The sequence below is a fragment of the Lutra lutra genome, chromosome 8 (assembly GCF_902655055.1).
Source record: "Lutra lutra chromosome 8, mLutLut1.2, whole genome shotgun sequence".
NCBI lineage: Eukaryota > Metazoa > Chordata > Mammalia > Carnivora > Mustelidae > Lutra > Lutra lutra.
The window spans coordinates 70525367-70541513 of record NC_062285.1 but is presented as its reverse complement, the minus strand read 5'-3'; the positions used below and the strand labels follow the sequence as shown (position 1 = coordinate 70541513).

The following is a 16147-nucleotide window of genomic DNA, read 5'->3' as shown; positions in this document are numbered from 1 at the left end:
TTGGTTTTGTTATAGCTTACTATTCTTCTCTTTTAAGTTTGAGGTTTTTATTTAAATTCCAGTTAGCTAACATAGTGTAACATTGGTTTCAGGAGTAAAATTTAGTGATTCATCACTAAAACACCCAGTGCTTATCACAAGTGCCCTCCTAATGCCCATCACCCAATAAATACATCTCCTGCCTACCTTCCCTCTAGCAACCTTCAGTTTGTTATCTATAGCTAAGAGTTTGTTTTATGGTTTGCCTTTGCCTTTATTTTCCCCTATGTTCATCTGTTTGGGTTTTTTTTTTTTTTGATTGCACATATGAGTGAAATTACATCGTATTGTCTTTCTCTGACTTATTTCACTTAGCATAATACACTCTAGTTCCATCCATGTCTTTGCAAATGTCAAGATTTCATTCTTTTTCATAGATGAGTAATATTCTATTGTATATATACACCACATCTTTATCCATTTAACAGACAATGGACATTTGTGATCTTTCTATAATTTGGATACTATTGATAATGCTACTCTAAACGTCAGGATGCACAAAAATCAGTGTTTTTGTGTCCTTAAGGTAAATGTCTAGCAGTACAATTGCTGGGTCATAAGTTAGTTCTAGTTCCAACTTTTTGTGGAACCTCCATACTGTTTTCCAGAGTGGCTGTACCAGCTTGCATTCCCACCAACATGTAAGGGTGTTTGTTCCCCTTTCTCCGCATCCTCGCCATCATCTGTTGTTTCCTGGGTTGTTCATTTTAGCCATTCTGACAGGTGTGAAGTGGTCTCCGATTGTAGTTCTAATTTGCGTTTCCCTGATGATGAGTGATGCTGAGCATCTTTTCCTGTGTCTCTTAGCCTCTGTATATCTTCTTGGAAAATTGTCTATTCATGTCTTCTGTCCATTTTTTCACTGGATTATTTGTTTTTTTGGGTGTTAAGTTTGATAAGTTCTTTATATATTTTGGATACAAATCTTCTATCAGATATGTCATTTGCAAATATCTTCTCCCATTCTGAAGGTTGCCCTTTAGTTTTGTTGATTGTTTCCTTCACTGTGCAGAAGGTTTTTTTATCTTGAGGAAGTCCCAATAGTTCATTTTTGCTTTTGTTTCCCTGGCCTCTAGCAATGTGTTGAGTAAAAAGTTGCTACAGCCGAGGTCAAAGAGGTTGCTGCCTGTGTTCTCCTCTAGGATTTTGATGGTTTCCTGTCTCACATTCAGGTCTTTCATCCATTTTGAATTTTTTTGTGTGTATGGTGTATGCAAGTGGTCTAGTTTCATTTTTCCGGATGTTGCTATACAATTTTCTCAACACCATTTGTTGAAGAGACTGTCTTTTGCATTGGATATTCTTTCTTACTTTGTCGAAGATTAGTTGATATATATCAAAGATACAGTTGTGGGTCCATTTCTGGGTTTCCTATTCTGTATTATTGATTTATGTGGTTTTTTGCACCAGTATCATACTGTCTCGATGACTATAGCTTTATAATATAACTTGAAATCTGGAATTTTGATGCCTCCATCTTTGCTTTTCTTTTTCAGGATTTCTTTGACTATTCAGGGTATTTTGTGGTTCCATTCAAATTTTATGATTGTTTATTCTAACTCTGTGAACAATGCTGGTGGTATTTTTACAGGGATTGCATTAAATGTATAGATTGCTTTGGGTAGTATAAACATTTTAACAATGATTGTTTTTCCAATCCATGAGTATGGAATGTTTTTCCATTTCCTTGTGTCATCTTCAATTTTTTTCATAAGTATTCTGTAGTTTTCAGAGTACAAATCTTTTGCCTCTTTGGTTAGGTTTATTCCTAGGTTTCTTATGTTTTTTGGTGCAATTGTAAATGGGACTGATTCTTTTATTTCTCTTTCTGCTTCTTCATTATTGGTATGTACAAATGCAACAGATTTCTATACATTGATTTTGTATCCTGTGACTTTACATTGTGTATCAGTTCTAGCAATTTTTTGGTGGAGTCTTTTGAGGTTTCTACATACGATATCATGTCATCTACAAATAGTGAAAATTTGATTTCTTCTTTGCTGGTTGGATGCCTTTCATCTCTTTTTGTTGTCTGACTGCTGAGGCTAGGACTTCCAGTACTATGTTAAATAACCACGGTGAGAGTGGACATCCCTGTCTTGTTCCTGACCATAGAGAAAAGCTCTCAGTTGTTCCCCATTGAGGATGATATTAGCTGTGGGGTTATTTTTTTGCATATGGCCTTTATGATGTTGAGGTATGTTCCCTCTATCCTTACTTTGTTCAGGGTTTTTATCAAGAATGGATGCTGTACTTTGTCAAATGCTTTTTCTGCATCTATTGAAGAGATCACATGGTTCTTATCCTTTCCCTTATTATGGGGTATATCATGTTTTCTTTTTGTTTTTCATTTTAAGGAGCGTTCTTTTTTAAAATTTAATTTTATTATTTATTTGAGAGAGAGAAAGAACAGAGAGGAGGGTGAGGGAGAAGCAGACTCCCCACTGAGTGGAGAGCCTGATGCAGGGCTCTATCCCAGGACCCTGAGATCATGACCCAAGCCAAAGGCAGATGCTTTACCAACTGAGCTACCTAGTTGCCCCCATGTGGTGTATCATGTTGATTGATTTGCTAATATTGAACCATCCTTGCAGCCCAGGAGTAAATCACACTTGATCATGGTGAATGATTCTTTTAATATACTGTTGGATTTGATTTACCAGTTTCTTGTTGTTGAGAATTTTGCATTCATGTTCATCAGGGGTATTGGCTTGTAATTCTCTTCTTAGTGGGCCCTTTGTCTGGTTTTGGAATGAGTTTGAAAGTTTTTTTTCCATTTCTATTTTTTGGAAAAGTTTGAGAAAAATAGGTATTACTCTTCTTTAAATGTTTGGTAGAATTCCCCTGGGAGATTTTTGATTCCTGATTCACTATCTTTGCTAGTCTGTTGAAGTTTTCTATTTCTTCCTCTTTAGTTTTGGTAGTTTAAATGTTTCCAGGAATTTATCCATTCCTTCCAGATTGTCCAATTCATTGGCATATAATTTTTCATACTGTTTTCTTATAATTGTTTGTATTTCTGTGGTGTTGGTTGTTATTTCCCCTCTCTCATTTGTGACTTTATTTATTTAGGTCCTTTCTCTTTTCTTTTTGGAAAATCTGGCCAGAGGCTTATTAATTTTGTTAGTTTTTTCAAAGAACCAGTTCCTGGTTTCATTGATCTGTTCTGTTTTTTAAGTTTCTGTATCATTTATTTCTGCTCTAATCTTTATTATTTCCCTTCTTCTGCTGGCTTCTGGCTTCATTGTTGTTCTTTTTCTAGCTCCTTACGTATAAGGTTAGGTTGTTTATTTGAGATTTCTTTTGCTTCTTGAGGTAGGCCTGTATTGCTGTATACTTCGCTCCTATGACCATTGTTGCTGCATCCCCCTAATTTTTTTTTAAAGATTTATTTATTTGAAAGAGAAAGAGAGAGCAAGAAAGAACAAAGGGGCTGAGGGAGATGGAAAGAGAGAAACCTAGACAGGCTCCACGCTTAGCACAGAGCCAGACATGGGGCTTGATCTCACGACTTTGAGATCATGACATAAGCCAAAATCAAGAGTCAGACACTTAACCGACTGAGCCATCCAGGTACACTTGCATCCTAAGGTTTTGGACCATTGTGTTTTCATTATAATTTGTTTCCATATATTTTTTACTTATTCTTTTATTTTCTGGTAACCCATTCATTCTTAGTAGCATGTTGTTTAACCTCGATGTATTTGTGGTCTTTCCAAATTTTTTCTTGTGGTTAACTTCAAGTTTCATAGCATTGTGAACTATGCATGTGAAACTACACATAGTATGATCAATCTCTGTACTTGTTGAGCCTGACCTGTGACCTAGACTGTGATCTTTTCTGGAGGATGTCTCATGTGCTTTTGAAAGGAGTGTGTATTCTGGGGGCACCTGGGTGGCTCAGTGGGTTAAGCCTTAGCTTTTGACTCGGGTCGTGATCTCAGGGTCCTGGGATTGAGCCCCTCGTTGGGCTCTCTGCTCAGCAGGGAGTCTGCTTCCCCCTCCCTCTCTGCCTGCCTCTCTGCCTACTTGTGATCTCTCTCTCTGTCACATGAATAAATAAAAATCTTAAAAAAAAAAAAAAGGATGTGTATTCTGCTGCTTTAGGTTGAAATGTTCTGTGTATATCTGTTAAATCCATCTGGTGCGGGCGCCTGGGTGGTTTAGTGGGTTAAAGCCTCTGCCTTCGGCTCAGGTTATGATCCCAGGGTCCTGGGATCGAGCCCTGCGTCAGGCTCTCTGCTCGGCAGGGAGCCTGCTTCCCCCTCCCTCTCTCTCTGCCTGCCTCTCTGCCTACTTGTGATCTCTGTCTGTCAAATAAATAAATAAAATTTAAAAAAAAAAACTTATTAAAAAAAATCCATCTGGTGCAATGTGTTATTCAAAGCCGTGGTTTCCTTGTTGATTTTCTGCTTAGATGATCTGTCCATTTCTATAAGTGGGGTGTTAAAGTTCCCTACTATTATTGCATTACTATTGATTATTTCCTTTATGCTTGGTGTTGTTTTATATATCAGTGCTCTTGTTGGGGGCATAAATACTTCAATTGTTAGATATTGTTGGATAGTCTCCTTTATTTTGATATAGTGTCCTTCTTCAAATCTTGTTACAGTCTTTGGTGTAAAATCTAGTTTGTCTGATACAAGTATTGCTACTCTGGCTTTCTTTTGACTTCTAATGGAAAGTTTTTAACTAGGTGTGCTCTGATCTACTTGTTAAAAGAGACCTGATGCTATTTCCATTAGAGCTGAAGCTTTGCAGCACTCTATGGTCAGTAGACGTGGTATGTGGAGGTGGTTTGTGCTGATCTTCTGTGGGAGGGGCCCATTGCATTTGTTCTCAGACACATTTGCCCAAGAAAAGCAGCACCTGTAGAGCACGGTGGGAGTGGGGCACGGGGTTTGGTGTAAGTGGTTTAGGCTGCCACTGTTGGCTCTGTGTTGCTTATTGAATTTAGTTTATGCTGAAGAGTGGAGGAGAGAAAGGGTGCCAGCCTCCTCCCTCGGCTTCAGAGGGGAGCTTGAACCCACCTGTCCAGGAAGCCCTCCCAGAAGAGCAGACAATCTCCTCTCCTGTATTCCAGGCATCCCTCAGATCTGTTCCTCTACCTTTTCTTTGTCCGTGACACCCCAGTATTGCAGGCTTTGTCACTCTTGTATACTCACTCATTCATGGCCAGTCAGGACTTGATCATCTTGTCTTACCCTTTTTTAATATCCATCTACTTCTCTACTTCTAATTTTATGACATTATTTAAATCTGATGGTCCATTCAGCCCTTGACAGTTGCAAGGGATAAGGAACTTAGTGGTTTATCCCATTCAGCTATGCAAATACTATCATTTTCTACTGTCTCAGAGTAACATTTTTCAATGATTTGGTCTGTGGGTTGTTCAAAATGTTTCTTTAAAAGGCAGAAGTCTTGTGGTCAAATAAATTTAGCAAAGGCTGCATACCACATCTTGTTCTTGCAAAGTCTCAAAGAACACTAGCAAATGAAGGTCTCTGAGAAGTCAAGAAGTGAAAGAAGGGGGGTAGAGGAAGAAAGAGGAAAGGAAAAGGAAAAGGAAAGAAAAGAAAGGAAAAGAAAAAAGTTTGAATGACTCCTAGTAACCCTATATAGAGCTAGCCTACTTTAGAATTCACTGTGGGAAATGCTGTCTTGAAATTATAATTCTCTCCTCTGTTACTCTTTCTCAGCCATGACAAATCTTATATTTCCCTTTTCTTCCTCAGCATGTTTGTTGTAAGCTACATTTCAAACTTGCCTTAATTGTTTTTCCTATTTATTAGGTCTGGAATGCATTTGAAGATGCTGACTCTTTGGTGCTCTGGATATTATGTTTTCTTCATTGATAGCTCTCCTAAAGACTTGTGAAGTCCACATTACCGCCTGATAGAACAATAGTGTTTGTCTTATTGTGATTTTGGATTAAGATCTTTCTGTGTCTATCAGTAGTTGTGTTGTTCTGTCCCTCATTAATTGGTACCCATTCTTATAAGAGATAGCATCACAAGTCATATCGTAATTACCTACAGTAATTGAGTTTATGAAATCTTTTCTTAGTGAAAATTTCTAGAGATGGAATAAAGTATAAATATACATGGAATGGGTATCACCAATAAGGCCTTTTCAACTCTAGAGAATTTTATATGGGACCTGCTTTATAGGTATGTTTTTGGGTTTTTTTTTTTCAACCTATGAACTTACAAGTATAAAATATGCTCATCCCTAAAAAAGGTTTCCCCCCATCATGCTACCACTAATCCTATCCAGGTTGGAAGTGTTAAGTTGAGCTCTAGGATACAAATACCATGACTGATATGCCCACCCGGATCCTGGAGCACTGTGGTGAACAGTTCCTCACAAAGCCCCTATTCTCATGGCTCTTACATCTAGTGGGGGAAGAGGAAATAGCCAATAAGCAAACAGGTAGTGATAAACACTTTTCAAACCATTAACACAGGGTAATGTGAGCATGACTGGGTGGCAACTTCAGATTGAATGACCGGGGAACGCTTCTTACAGAGATGGCATTTAGGTTGAGATCTAATGAAGTGATAGCAATGTGAACAAGGAGAAGGGAATTGAAAATGCAAAACTCTAAAGCAGGACCCTGCTTGAGGTGGTTAAGAAACCAAAGGCCAAGGAAGGGAGTCTCATGGGTGAGTAGGAGAGAGATGATGAGCTCTTTAAGGGAGGCAGGGGTCAAGGCAAATGGGGTTCTGTTCACCCTGGTCAGGATTTGACAGTCATTAACATATTGGCAGTATATTGAAAGCCGAAGACTTGGACAAAGTTTCCTTTGGGGAGTGAGTAGCCAAAAAGGGAGGGGCTCAGTATCGGTTTAGAATAGTCAACATTTAGAGGTTGAGCAGAGAAGGAAGGGGAGCAAGTCAGAAGGGACTGCAACAAAGCAACCGGTGAGATTAATTTAGATGTATGGAAAGCCTACAGGAGAACGTGTTTCAAAAAGGAGCGAGTGGTAAATGCTGTTGAAGACATGGAGTTAAAGGAAAACACAGGTGCTGAATTCAGTGGCAACGTGCAAATCATTGATGACTTTGACAAGAGCAGGTTCAGTGTTCATAAGAATGGACTGAAGACAAACATCTGAGAATGCTCATGGGTATAGAAAAAGAAATACAGATAGAAAGGTCAAGATTTGCTTGTTTTAAGGCAGGATTTATTATCTTTAAACTATGTAGAGTAGATTGGAAGAAATTAATAAAAATGAGAATGGGAATAGGAGCTATACCTTCTTTCTTCCCTTCCTTCTCCCCATACTACCACCACCAAGGAAATGTGAGGCAAGATTCTTAGGAGGGAAGGAGAAACTGATAAAAGGAAAAGAGAGAAGCAGGAAACTTAACTACATTGTGGACACAGAGTATGGCCACTAGTGTTTAAAGCCTGTTTGAATTTGAGAGAGTCAGGACTTTTTTTGGTTTTTTAGTTGATTCCTCCTACCAGACACCATTCGAATCTACAAAGCAATCCTCCAGAAGTGGTTCCCCTTACGGGAAAAGAAGGAGACAGGGAGAAGTAAATAAACTTCACCAAGGTTAGTAAGTGTTGGAGTTTAGCTTTGAGCATATTTAGCTTTGGGCATGCAAGGCAGAGTTGGGCTTTATGATCAAGAGAGAGGGATGCAAGGGAGTTAAATGTGTTTGTAAGACAGTGTGTGACAACAGTGGGATTGAAGCTGGATGAGGAGGGAAGTGAAGACCCAAGGTCATAGATAATGAGCAAATTGGTGGTCAAAGGTGGAAGAGTGGCTGGGTTAGGAGAACTGGGGATGATTTGGAAGACTAGGCAGTATGACTATCGGTGACAACATCACAGAGTGAGCAGTTGATGTGAGATAGAAGAGCAGATCACCTGAGCTAAGGCTGAGGAACTGAGGGGTCAGGATCTGTCCCATGGATCTGTCATCCATGAGCCTCATCCTTCTCCTTTCTTTGCAAAAGAGAAACTCAGAGCCTTGCGCTCGTGGCGTCCTCATATGAAGTGTGTGCTTATCCTAGGGCATGGAGAGTTTGGGCAGTGCAAGCAGCAATATCAGCAGGCTCCCTTGGGTTAAAGTGTCACTCCTTTCGCTCTCTGTCCCACACCCCTAAACTACCCTAAGCCAGGCATTCTTGGCCCCAGGGCAGAGAATTCTTGGCTGGGGAGAGGCAAATAGAACAATGGTTCACTCCTCCTCACCAACAAGAGAAGTGTTCATTTTTGCCAAGTGAGGAAAAATAAAATAAGCAAATTGCCTGGCAGCGGCAATTCTCTGGGAGAGAAATAAGAAATACCCCGACCACTCCCCTCTCCAGCGTCCTCCCCTTGGACCAGCGCAGCTGTCTTCCTTTACTCTACTCACAGATCAGAAGTTCCCACTTTGACTATCCAAATTAATGCTACTTAAAATTGTTTATAAGCCACATCACTAACCCTTGCATTCACTTTGTTGTAGATGTCTTTTCTTCTTACAGCTTGGTTTATCCTTACTCTTTGTTTTTTTCTTCATTTCTTAAGTCAGTCATTCTAACTGCAATGTCCTTCAGCATTCCTGTCTCCCTCACTGTGGGTTCTTGGAACGGCTGCTCAGCCCATTTTCTGGGGCGCTTTCTTCTTACAGCCCACCCTCCCTGCTCTCAGCAGGGTCACTTGCCAAAGCATAGATCTGATCACATGGCTGCTTTGTGTGAAAGACTTTGATGGTTCTCCAAATTATTTTAACATTGAATTTCCTGCAAAATCGTCTCAAGTTACTTTGTTCCAACAACACCAAACTGCACTATTTTCTAAACCACAGCACAGTTAAGAACTTTAAAGATTTTATTTATTTATTTGACAGAGAGACACACACAGAGAGAGAGGGAACATAAGCAGGGGGAGTGGGAGAGGGAGAAGCAGGTTTCCCGCTGAGCAGGGAGCCTAATGTGGGGCTCTATCCCAGGACCCTTGGGATCATGACCTCAACCACCCAGGAACCCCCAGTTAAGAACTTTAAAGGTTCTAAGCACTAAAAACATCTTGTTTCTTTTCCTACCCCATAGATTAACATTAGTCTGTAATTAATTTAATTTTATTGAACGGAATAATGTGGAACTCAGACATAAGCTGAAAATAGGCTATTTTCTAGATTTTTTGAATTTCTCTTACTGTCTCTCTGTTAGTGCTCTTTGCTGATCCCCTAAGGAAATGCCCAATTTGACTATTGGGTATTTTAACACTGCCCTCAATACAAATATGACTCTGCTTTTGTTTCAGAAGTTTACTTCTGACTGGAAAGTCTGTCCTCCTTATCAATTATGTTAACTCCCCTGTCCTTCAAGGTTCTGCTCAAATATAACGTCCTTTGTAAAGCTTTTGCTGACTCATCCAGGAGTAACTGATCACTCAGCCTTGTGGTATGAACCTCTAACAGCACTTGTCCTGTTGTGTTATGGTAAATTATCTGTGTGTCTGGCATCTCTGCTCCTGTCCCCATGTGACATCATCAAATCCTCACAATTACCACAAAATGTTAAGTATTAGGGTACTCATTTTACAGATAAGTAAACTAGAGGGTCTGTCGCCCATCTTGCACAAGCTATTATTAAGACCTAACGTGACAGGGGCGCCTGGGTGGCTCAGTGGGTTAAGCCGCTGCCTTCGGCTCAGGTCATGATCTCAGGGTCCTGGGATCGAGTCCCGCATCAGGTTCTCTGCTCGGCAGAGATCCTGCTTCCCTCTCTCTCTCTCTCTGCCTGCCTCTCCATCTACTTGTGATCTCTCTCTGTCAAATAAATAAATAAAATCTTTAAAAAAAAAAAAAAAGACCTAACGTGACAATAAATATAATTAATTTATAAAGGACTAAGCTATAGAACTGGGAGGCATTCCTTTTTATACATTACTTTTGTGTGGTAACAGATGTTTATATTTCTTTCTTGCCAATAATAGAATTTATTATTTCCTCATAAAGAAATCCTTTAAATAGCAATTAAAACTAAGAACGCCGCTAGTGCAAACAATGAGGATAGCCTGCCCCAAATGTCTCAGGTTCATCTGATCTTCCTGAGGAGGAGCTGGAGCCCAGGGCTCTGGAGGTGAAAGGCATTCCCTGGTTGTACCTATTTCTCCCCTTTCTTGCCTGCTTTATTTTTCTCACTCCCATTATTCTTCATGGGGGTTTTTAGTAGAGCTCAGCACCATCTTATCCCAGGAAGAAGTTGTCATAGATATATTTATGATGATGAGTGGCACAAAAAACAACAGGAGTAATCTTTAAAATTTTTTATGGAAGCAAAGAACATTGCCATAGAATGGAATCTTTGCCAGTTAAAAAACAAGGACTTAGGACTAGCTCAAATAACCAAAATAAAGATCCTCACTGTCTAGAAACATTTATAGGGCAAATTAAAAAAAAAAAAAAACACACACACACACACAAAAAAACAAGGACTTCTAGCAAAATTCATAAGACGGGTTTTCTTCCTTTGGTCCTTATGTCTGTTTCGTTGTTAGCTAGTCTTTCAACTTAACCAGTCTCTCAGCTACACTCTTGCTTTTCCTTAATTAGCATCAGGAGTTTTCCTTAGCTCTTTTATGACTTGTTAGTGATCCTCATTAGCTTTGCTGTGGCCTTAAATCTGTTTGACATTTACTGTCTCACTATATAAGATTTTATGGTTAATCCTCAGTGTGTGCAAGCTAGGCTTCTGGTCATTACATTTTTTACAATGTATACATTTACATTTTATAGAATCTCTTGTATCTTAACATTTTTCTTTATAATTTTGTATCAATGGCTGGCATCCAGTTTGTCGGGTTTCTTCATATCTTTATGCAGGTAAATACAGAAAACTAAATAAATGTATATCACTTAGTTAATGGTAAGTTTTTCAAGAAATAAAAAATTATTGGGGCGCCTGGGTGGCTCAGTGGGTTAAGCCGCTGCCTTCGGCTCAGGTCATGATCTCAGGGTCCTGGGATCGAGTCCCGCATCGGGCTCTCTGCTCGGCAGGGAGCCTGCTTCCCTCTCTCTCTCTCTGCCTGCCTCTCTGTCTACTTGTGATCTCTCTCTGTCAAATAAATAAATAAAATCTTAAAAAAAAAAAATTATTATATTAAGGTTTCATGTTTCTGCAAAATAAAAGAATTTAATGAAAGCTTATAATTTGGCTTTATACCAAACTCTATTTTTCATTCTTTTCATTTATTGCACACATATGCTCAATGTATTATCTAAGGATTAGGGAATAAAGTAACATTTCTGCCTCCAAGTTGCTGGACTATGTAGTGAAGAAGAATTATAACAGGTCTAGTTATTTCGTAGGTCTAGGTATGTTTTATTTCAAAGTGTGTAATCTCCCTTTGTTCTTCACTCTAAAACAATACAAGACAAAAGCCATCATCCCAGCAATAATATTCTTCTTTAAATTTTGTGTTAACCATTTGTATTGCTGTAATTTGCCAGGTATTAGGGACACATTGACTAACAATACAAAAAGGTTCATTATGTTCAAATCAAACAGGAAATTTAATAAATGCAAAAAAGGTAGATAAATGGTTTCAAGTAATGGTTAGTGCTGTTCTTGTAACAGTGATTTTTTTGAGTATCTACCATATGCTAAATGCTAATATATAAAGTAAGTCATGTAGGATGAAGGCCAGGGAGCTATCTCATCTTAGCTGTTCAGGGAAGGCCACTCTAAGGAGATGACTTTTGAGTTGAGATCTAAATGACAAGTAGAAGCAGAAGAGTTTTTTGACCTGGATCCTAAGAGTCTGTGGATAGAATTCAGGAAACCTGGCGGGATGTTTGGTTGGGAAAAATAATTCCATTTCTGCTTTTGCTAGACTGACTGAAATTTAACATTTTCTTCCATTGGAATGTATCCTATTTGAATACCTCGGCAGCATTAGCATCGCCTGTGACTTTGTGATCAGTATTTTCACACCACATCTCCGTTCTTGCAGGTATTTTGAAATACCGTCGTTGCTTTGAAATTATGGTATTTCTTAGATCTGCCACTAAATCTGATCAATACATTGTGTAAATCAAGAAGCACACATAATTATAGTATTGGTGATGTACTCCTACGTAATCAGCGAACACACGGAGCCTTCACACAATACCCCATGACTCTGTGGACCAGTCGTTTGGGTTGTACTCAGCTGGGCAGTTCTTATGGACTTGCCTGGGGTCACTCCCATGGCTGCTGTCACCGGGCTCTCAACTGAGCCAAACAGCCCATCAAGCTTCACTCCCATCAGCTGCTGGTGCTGACTCTGGGCTGGGCCATGTGGCTCCAGCAGGCTGGCCTGGGTTCATCATTCCGTGGCAGTGTTCCAAGAGAGCAAGGGTGGCCAGGCCTCTTGAGGCCGAGGCTCAAAAGTCCTCCTCACTTCTACCGCCTTCTGTGGGTCACAGCAAGTCAGAGGCCCACTCAGATTCAGTTTGAGAGGAGACTCCACAGGGAAGTGTAATTAATTTAGAACCATTACTATGATAAACTATCTGATTACCATATCATAATTTTTTAAAATATTGTATTAACTTAATTCTAACAGAATCGGTATCCTTTCCTTTGTAATCCTGTCTTTTGCGCTACAAGTGAGGAAAATTTGGCTGGGCCAAAGAATTAAACTGAGATAAGACAGATAAACCAGAAGGCATACAAATGTATTTAATTGTTTTATGTGTACACAGGAGTCTTTAGCAGGAAAATAAGGACCCAAAGAAACCATTAGGCCCCAAAACTTTTATGCCTTTTTTACACAAAGAATGATGAATTGTGGGGATGTGACAAAATATGATAAATTAGGCTAGGGGCTGTAAGTTGTAGGACAGTGACTAGGAAATGTATGGAGAAACTAATGGAAGATCAGGGTTATTTTAATATGTTTGTTTGTACAAGTGCATTTTGGTGCCAACTCCCAGTGTCTGCTGCTAAGATCATTCTTCTCTTCTGGTACAGGGAGAGCATCTTTTTTTAGGGGCAATTTTGTGTCCGGCTTTTAGGTAGAAAGGAGGAGGGCAGAGAGCCCTTCCTACATCTCCTGTTTCCCAAGGTCCTGAAGCTCAAAATAATCAGTATGTCAAAGGGGCATATTTCGGGGTGACATGCTCTGAACCCTTTCACTTCCCTTTAAAATACTATCCTGACAAGATCCTCATCACCTTCAGCATGTTGTCAGAGAGAGCCATCATGCAAATGAGGTTAAGAACCCCTGATCTGGAGGCAGGGAGTTCTGGGAGGGGAAGTGCAAAGTGCAAAGCCTCAAGGCAGGAGTGAGCTGGCAAGTCCAGCGAGGTCAGGGAGCACAAGGAAAGCTACTGAGGCTGAAGTGAGTGACCAAGGGCTGAACAAAGGCAGGTCAGACCATGTGGTTTATTGGGGAACCTGTGGTTGGACACTCCCCCACACCCTCTGGAGTATGGAAAGTTGGTACTATCTGCATACTAATCTACAATTTTCTTTTATATTTCATAATATGCTGTAGCTATATTTCTCTTTTAATACATAAAGCTCCTCATTTTTTCTCATTCTTTTACATAATTTTATAATGCTCAATTCAATGGATGCATGATTATTTCTTTGTTTCCCTGATAGCAAACATTTAGACTGTTTCCAATTCTTTGTGTAAATATACAGGATTTATTTTTCTCTTTTATTTACCTCTATGAAAATATACTTTAGAGTGATTTTTAGATGTAGAATTGCTGGGTCTCATGTATGTGCTTTAAAAAGTTTTGACAGGGACGCCTGGGTGGCTCAGTTGGTTAAGCCGCTGCCTTCGGCTCAGGTCATGATCCCAGCGTCCTGGGATCGAGTCCCACATCAGGCTCCTTGTTCTGTGGGGAGCCTGCTTCTCCCTTTGCCTCTGCCTGCCACTCTGTCTGCCTGTGCTTGCTCTCTCTCTCTCTCTGACAAATAAATAAATAAAATCTTTAAAAAAAAAAAAAGTTTTGACAGATGTCACTACATTGCCATTCAAAAGAAGGTGGTCCTGACTTCCATTCTATGAGGTGTCTTATTATCTTTAACCACCAAGAGATCTGCACATTATTAACTCTAGAATAAGAAAGTTTTATATTGACTGTTTCTTCTGTTGTTTCAGAACAATGAGATGGTGGAGCTACAGAGAATACGGATGAAGGATGAAATCCGAGAATACAAATTCCGAGAGGCCCGCCTCCTTCAGGACTACACTGAGCTGGAAGAAGAAAATATCACGTTGCAGAAACTCGTGTCCACATTAAAGCAGAACCAGGTAAGGTTCAAGAAATATTTTGGCTACACTCCAGTTGGAGCCAAATCTTCTGACCACTAAGGTTAAATCTTCTTTTTATTTCTCAGAAAGGAACGTGTCAAAATTTGCCTTAATCTTCCTACAATATGTATGTGCTGAAATTTCCCACCCCTCCTATTTCAGCTGATATTTAAAAGGCAAACCTAGAAGGATGATTTACAAGAAAGTTTTATTGGATAAGACGCAGAATCTTAGTTGATCCTTTAGCTCTGTGTTAACGTATTTTAGGTGGAAGTGGAATGTATTATAATCCTTTTAACCTGACAACTTCTCATTAAAAGGAATCCCTTCTCTCTGTCTGTCTGTCTCTCTCTCTCTTTCTGTAAATTGCTTTTAAATCATACTTGGAGAGGAATTATGAAATCAAATAAATAAGAATAAAATTATAAGAGAAAGCTATTTCTGGTTTTTTTTTTCAGCAGTAATGTAACCAAAAACATTGCATGTCTACACTTAAATAATTTTTTTTGGTAGTGATGGTTTGGCAGCTTAATTGCTTTATTTTCCTGATTGGTTTGCATTGTGGTTTGTTACCGTAAGTAACAAAAGTATGTAAATTAGTAGGTAAACTTAGAGGCCAGCCCAAATGTATGCTTCTACTTCGACTCCCTTCCAAAGCTCATATCTCTATACAAAACTATTTTGGGTTTTGACAGATACAAGGATTAAGAAGAGAAAGAGAGAATCCAGAAGGAAGAAAAAAAATGCATGTATTGACACAATTGAAATTTGATTTCTGATCACTGCCACTTCCAACAGCTTTGGAGTGTTCGGGGAACAAGATGTCTGCCCGGGAGTACCACGGGTGGTTTTAGACCCTTAGAAAGGTTTACCAGGATGTCCCCTCTGGTTTTACCTCAGTCCTTCCCTTTTAAGCACCAGCTCACTGTGTGTTTGTGTACTGAGGCTTGACGGTATTGTAAACATCCCTGGTCTCAGCTTGGCTGGGGTCAATGAGCTCACGGTGAAGGAAATCATACTGAGAAGAATTTTTCAAGTATGCTCAGAACTTCTAAAGAAGGTTTTTGTTTTGTTTTGTTTTTGGTTACCAGCAACCCTGGTTGCAGAGAATTTGAAGCAAATGTACTTGCAGTTCGCATATTTAAAGTAGTCATTATTCCCTATTCCTACAAATCCTCTCTGCTCTCTGCACAGACAGGAGGCTGTAGTCTCCCATCCCTGCATGTGGTAGACTAATTTACTCAGGAGGTTAATTTAGGCCAGTATTAGGTATTTTTGAAAGTCTGCCAAGGTATCCTGTGTGTATTCATTAACCCAGAGGCCGTTTCTGTGGGAATTTGTACTATTAGCCTGGCTGATTACTGTTTATGGTTTACCCATGCCCTTCCACCAGTCATTGAAATATGGAAATCAAAGGCTTACCTCAGAAGTTTGAAACAAAACAAAACAAACAAATGGGGAAATGTACGCATCTCTTTAATTTTATTTTCTAGATGCAATATGGTAATTTTCCCAATTAAGTGTCTAATTAATTAACTTGAAATTATTTCCTCCACAGAGGGCCATTCTGGCTTATTTCCTGACAAATGGATGCCCTGTACAAGTCTCTCCCAGTGAAGAAAATGCTGGGTTTTGTTTTTTGGGTTTTTTCCCTACTATTGGCCTTTATTGACAGGAGTTAGAATCCATCATATACTCCATTTCTAATTAGTGAAGTGTTCAGTAAAATATTTTATGTACAAATGCATAAAGTTTTGTTTGTTTGTTTGTTTTTCAAAGAGATGACAATGCTCGCTTTCAGTCTCAAAACTGCTCTGAATGTTCTTTGTACTGAAGCTCCCTACACAAAATC

At 39.3% G+C, this 16147-nt stretch overlaps 1 protein-coding gene across 9 annotated transcripts in view; it reads left to right on the top strand.

Annotated features, from left to right (window-relative positions):
* BICD1 (BICD cargo adaptor 1) overlaps positions 1–16147 on the top strand; it is a 226629-nt gene that overhangs the window by 148611 nt on the left and 61871 nt on the right. For all 9 annotated transcript variants that reach the window (XM_047740888.1, XM_047740886.1, XM_047740884.1 and 6 more), the window contains exon 3: positions 14143–14295. In XM_047740888.1, the coding sequence (XP_047596844.1) occupies positions 14143–14295 (153 nt within the window). The remainder of the gene's footprint in view (positions 1–14142; positions 14296–16147) is intronic.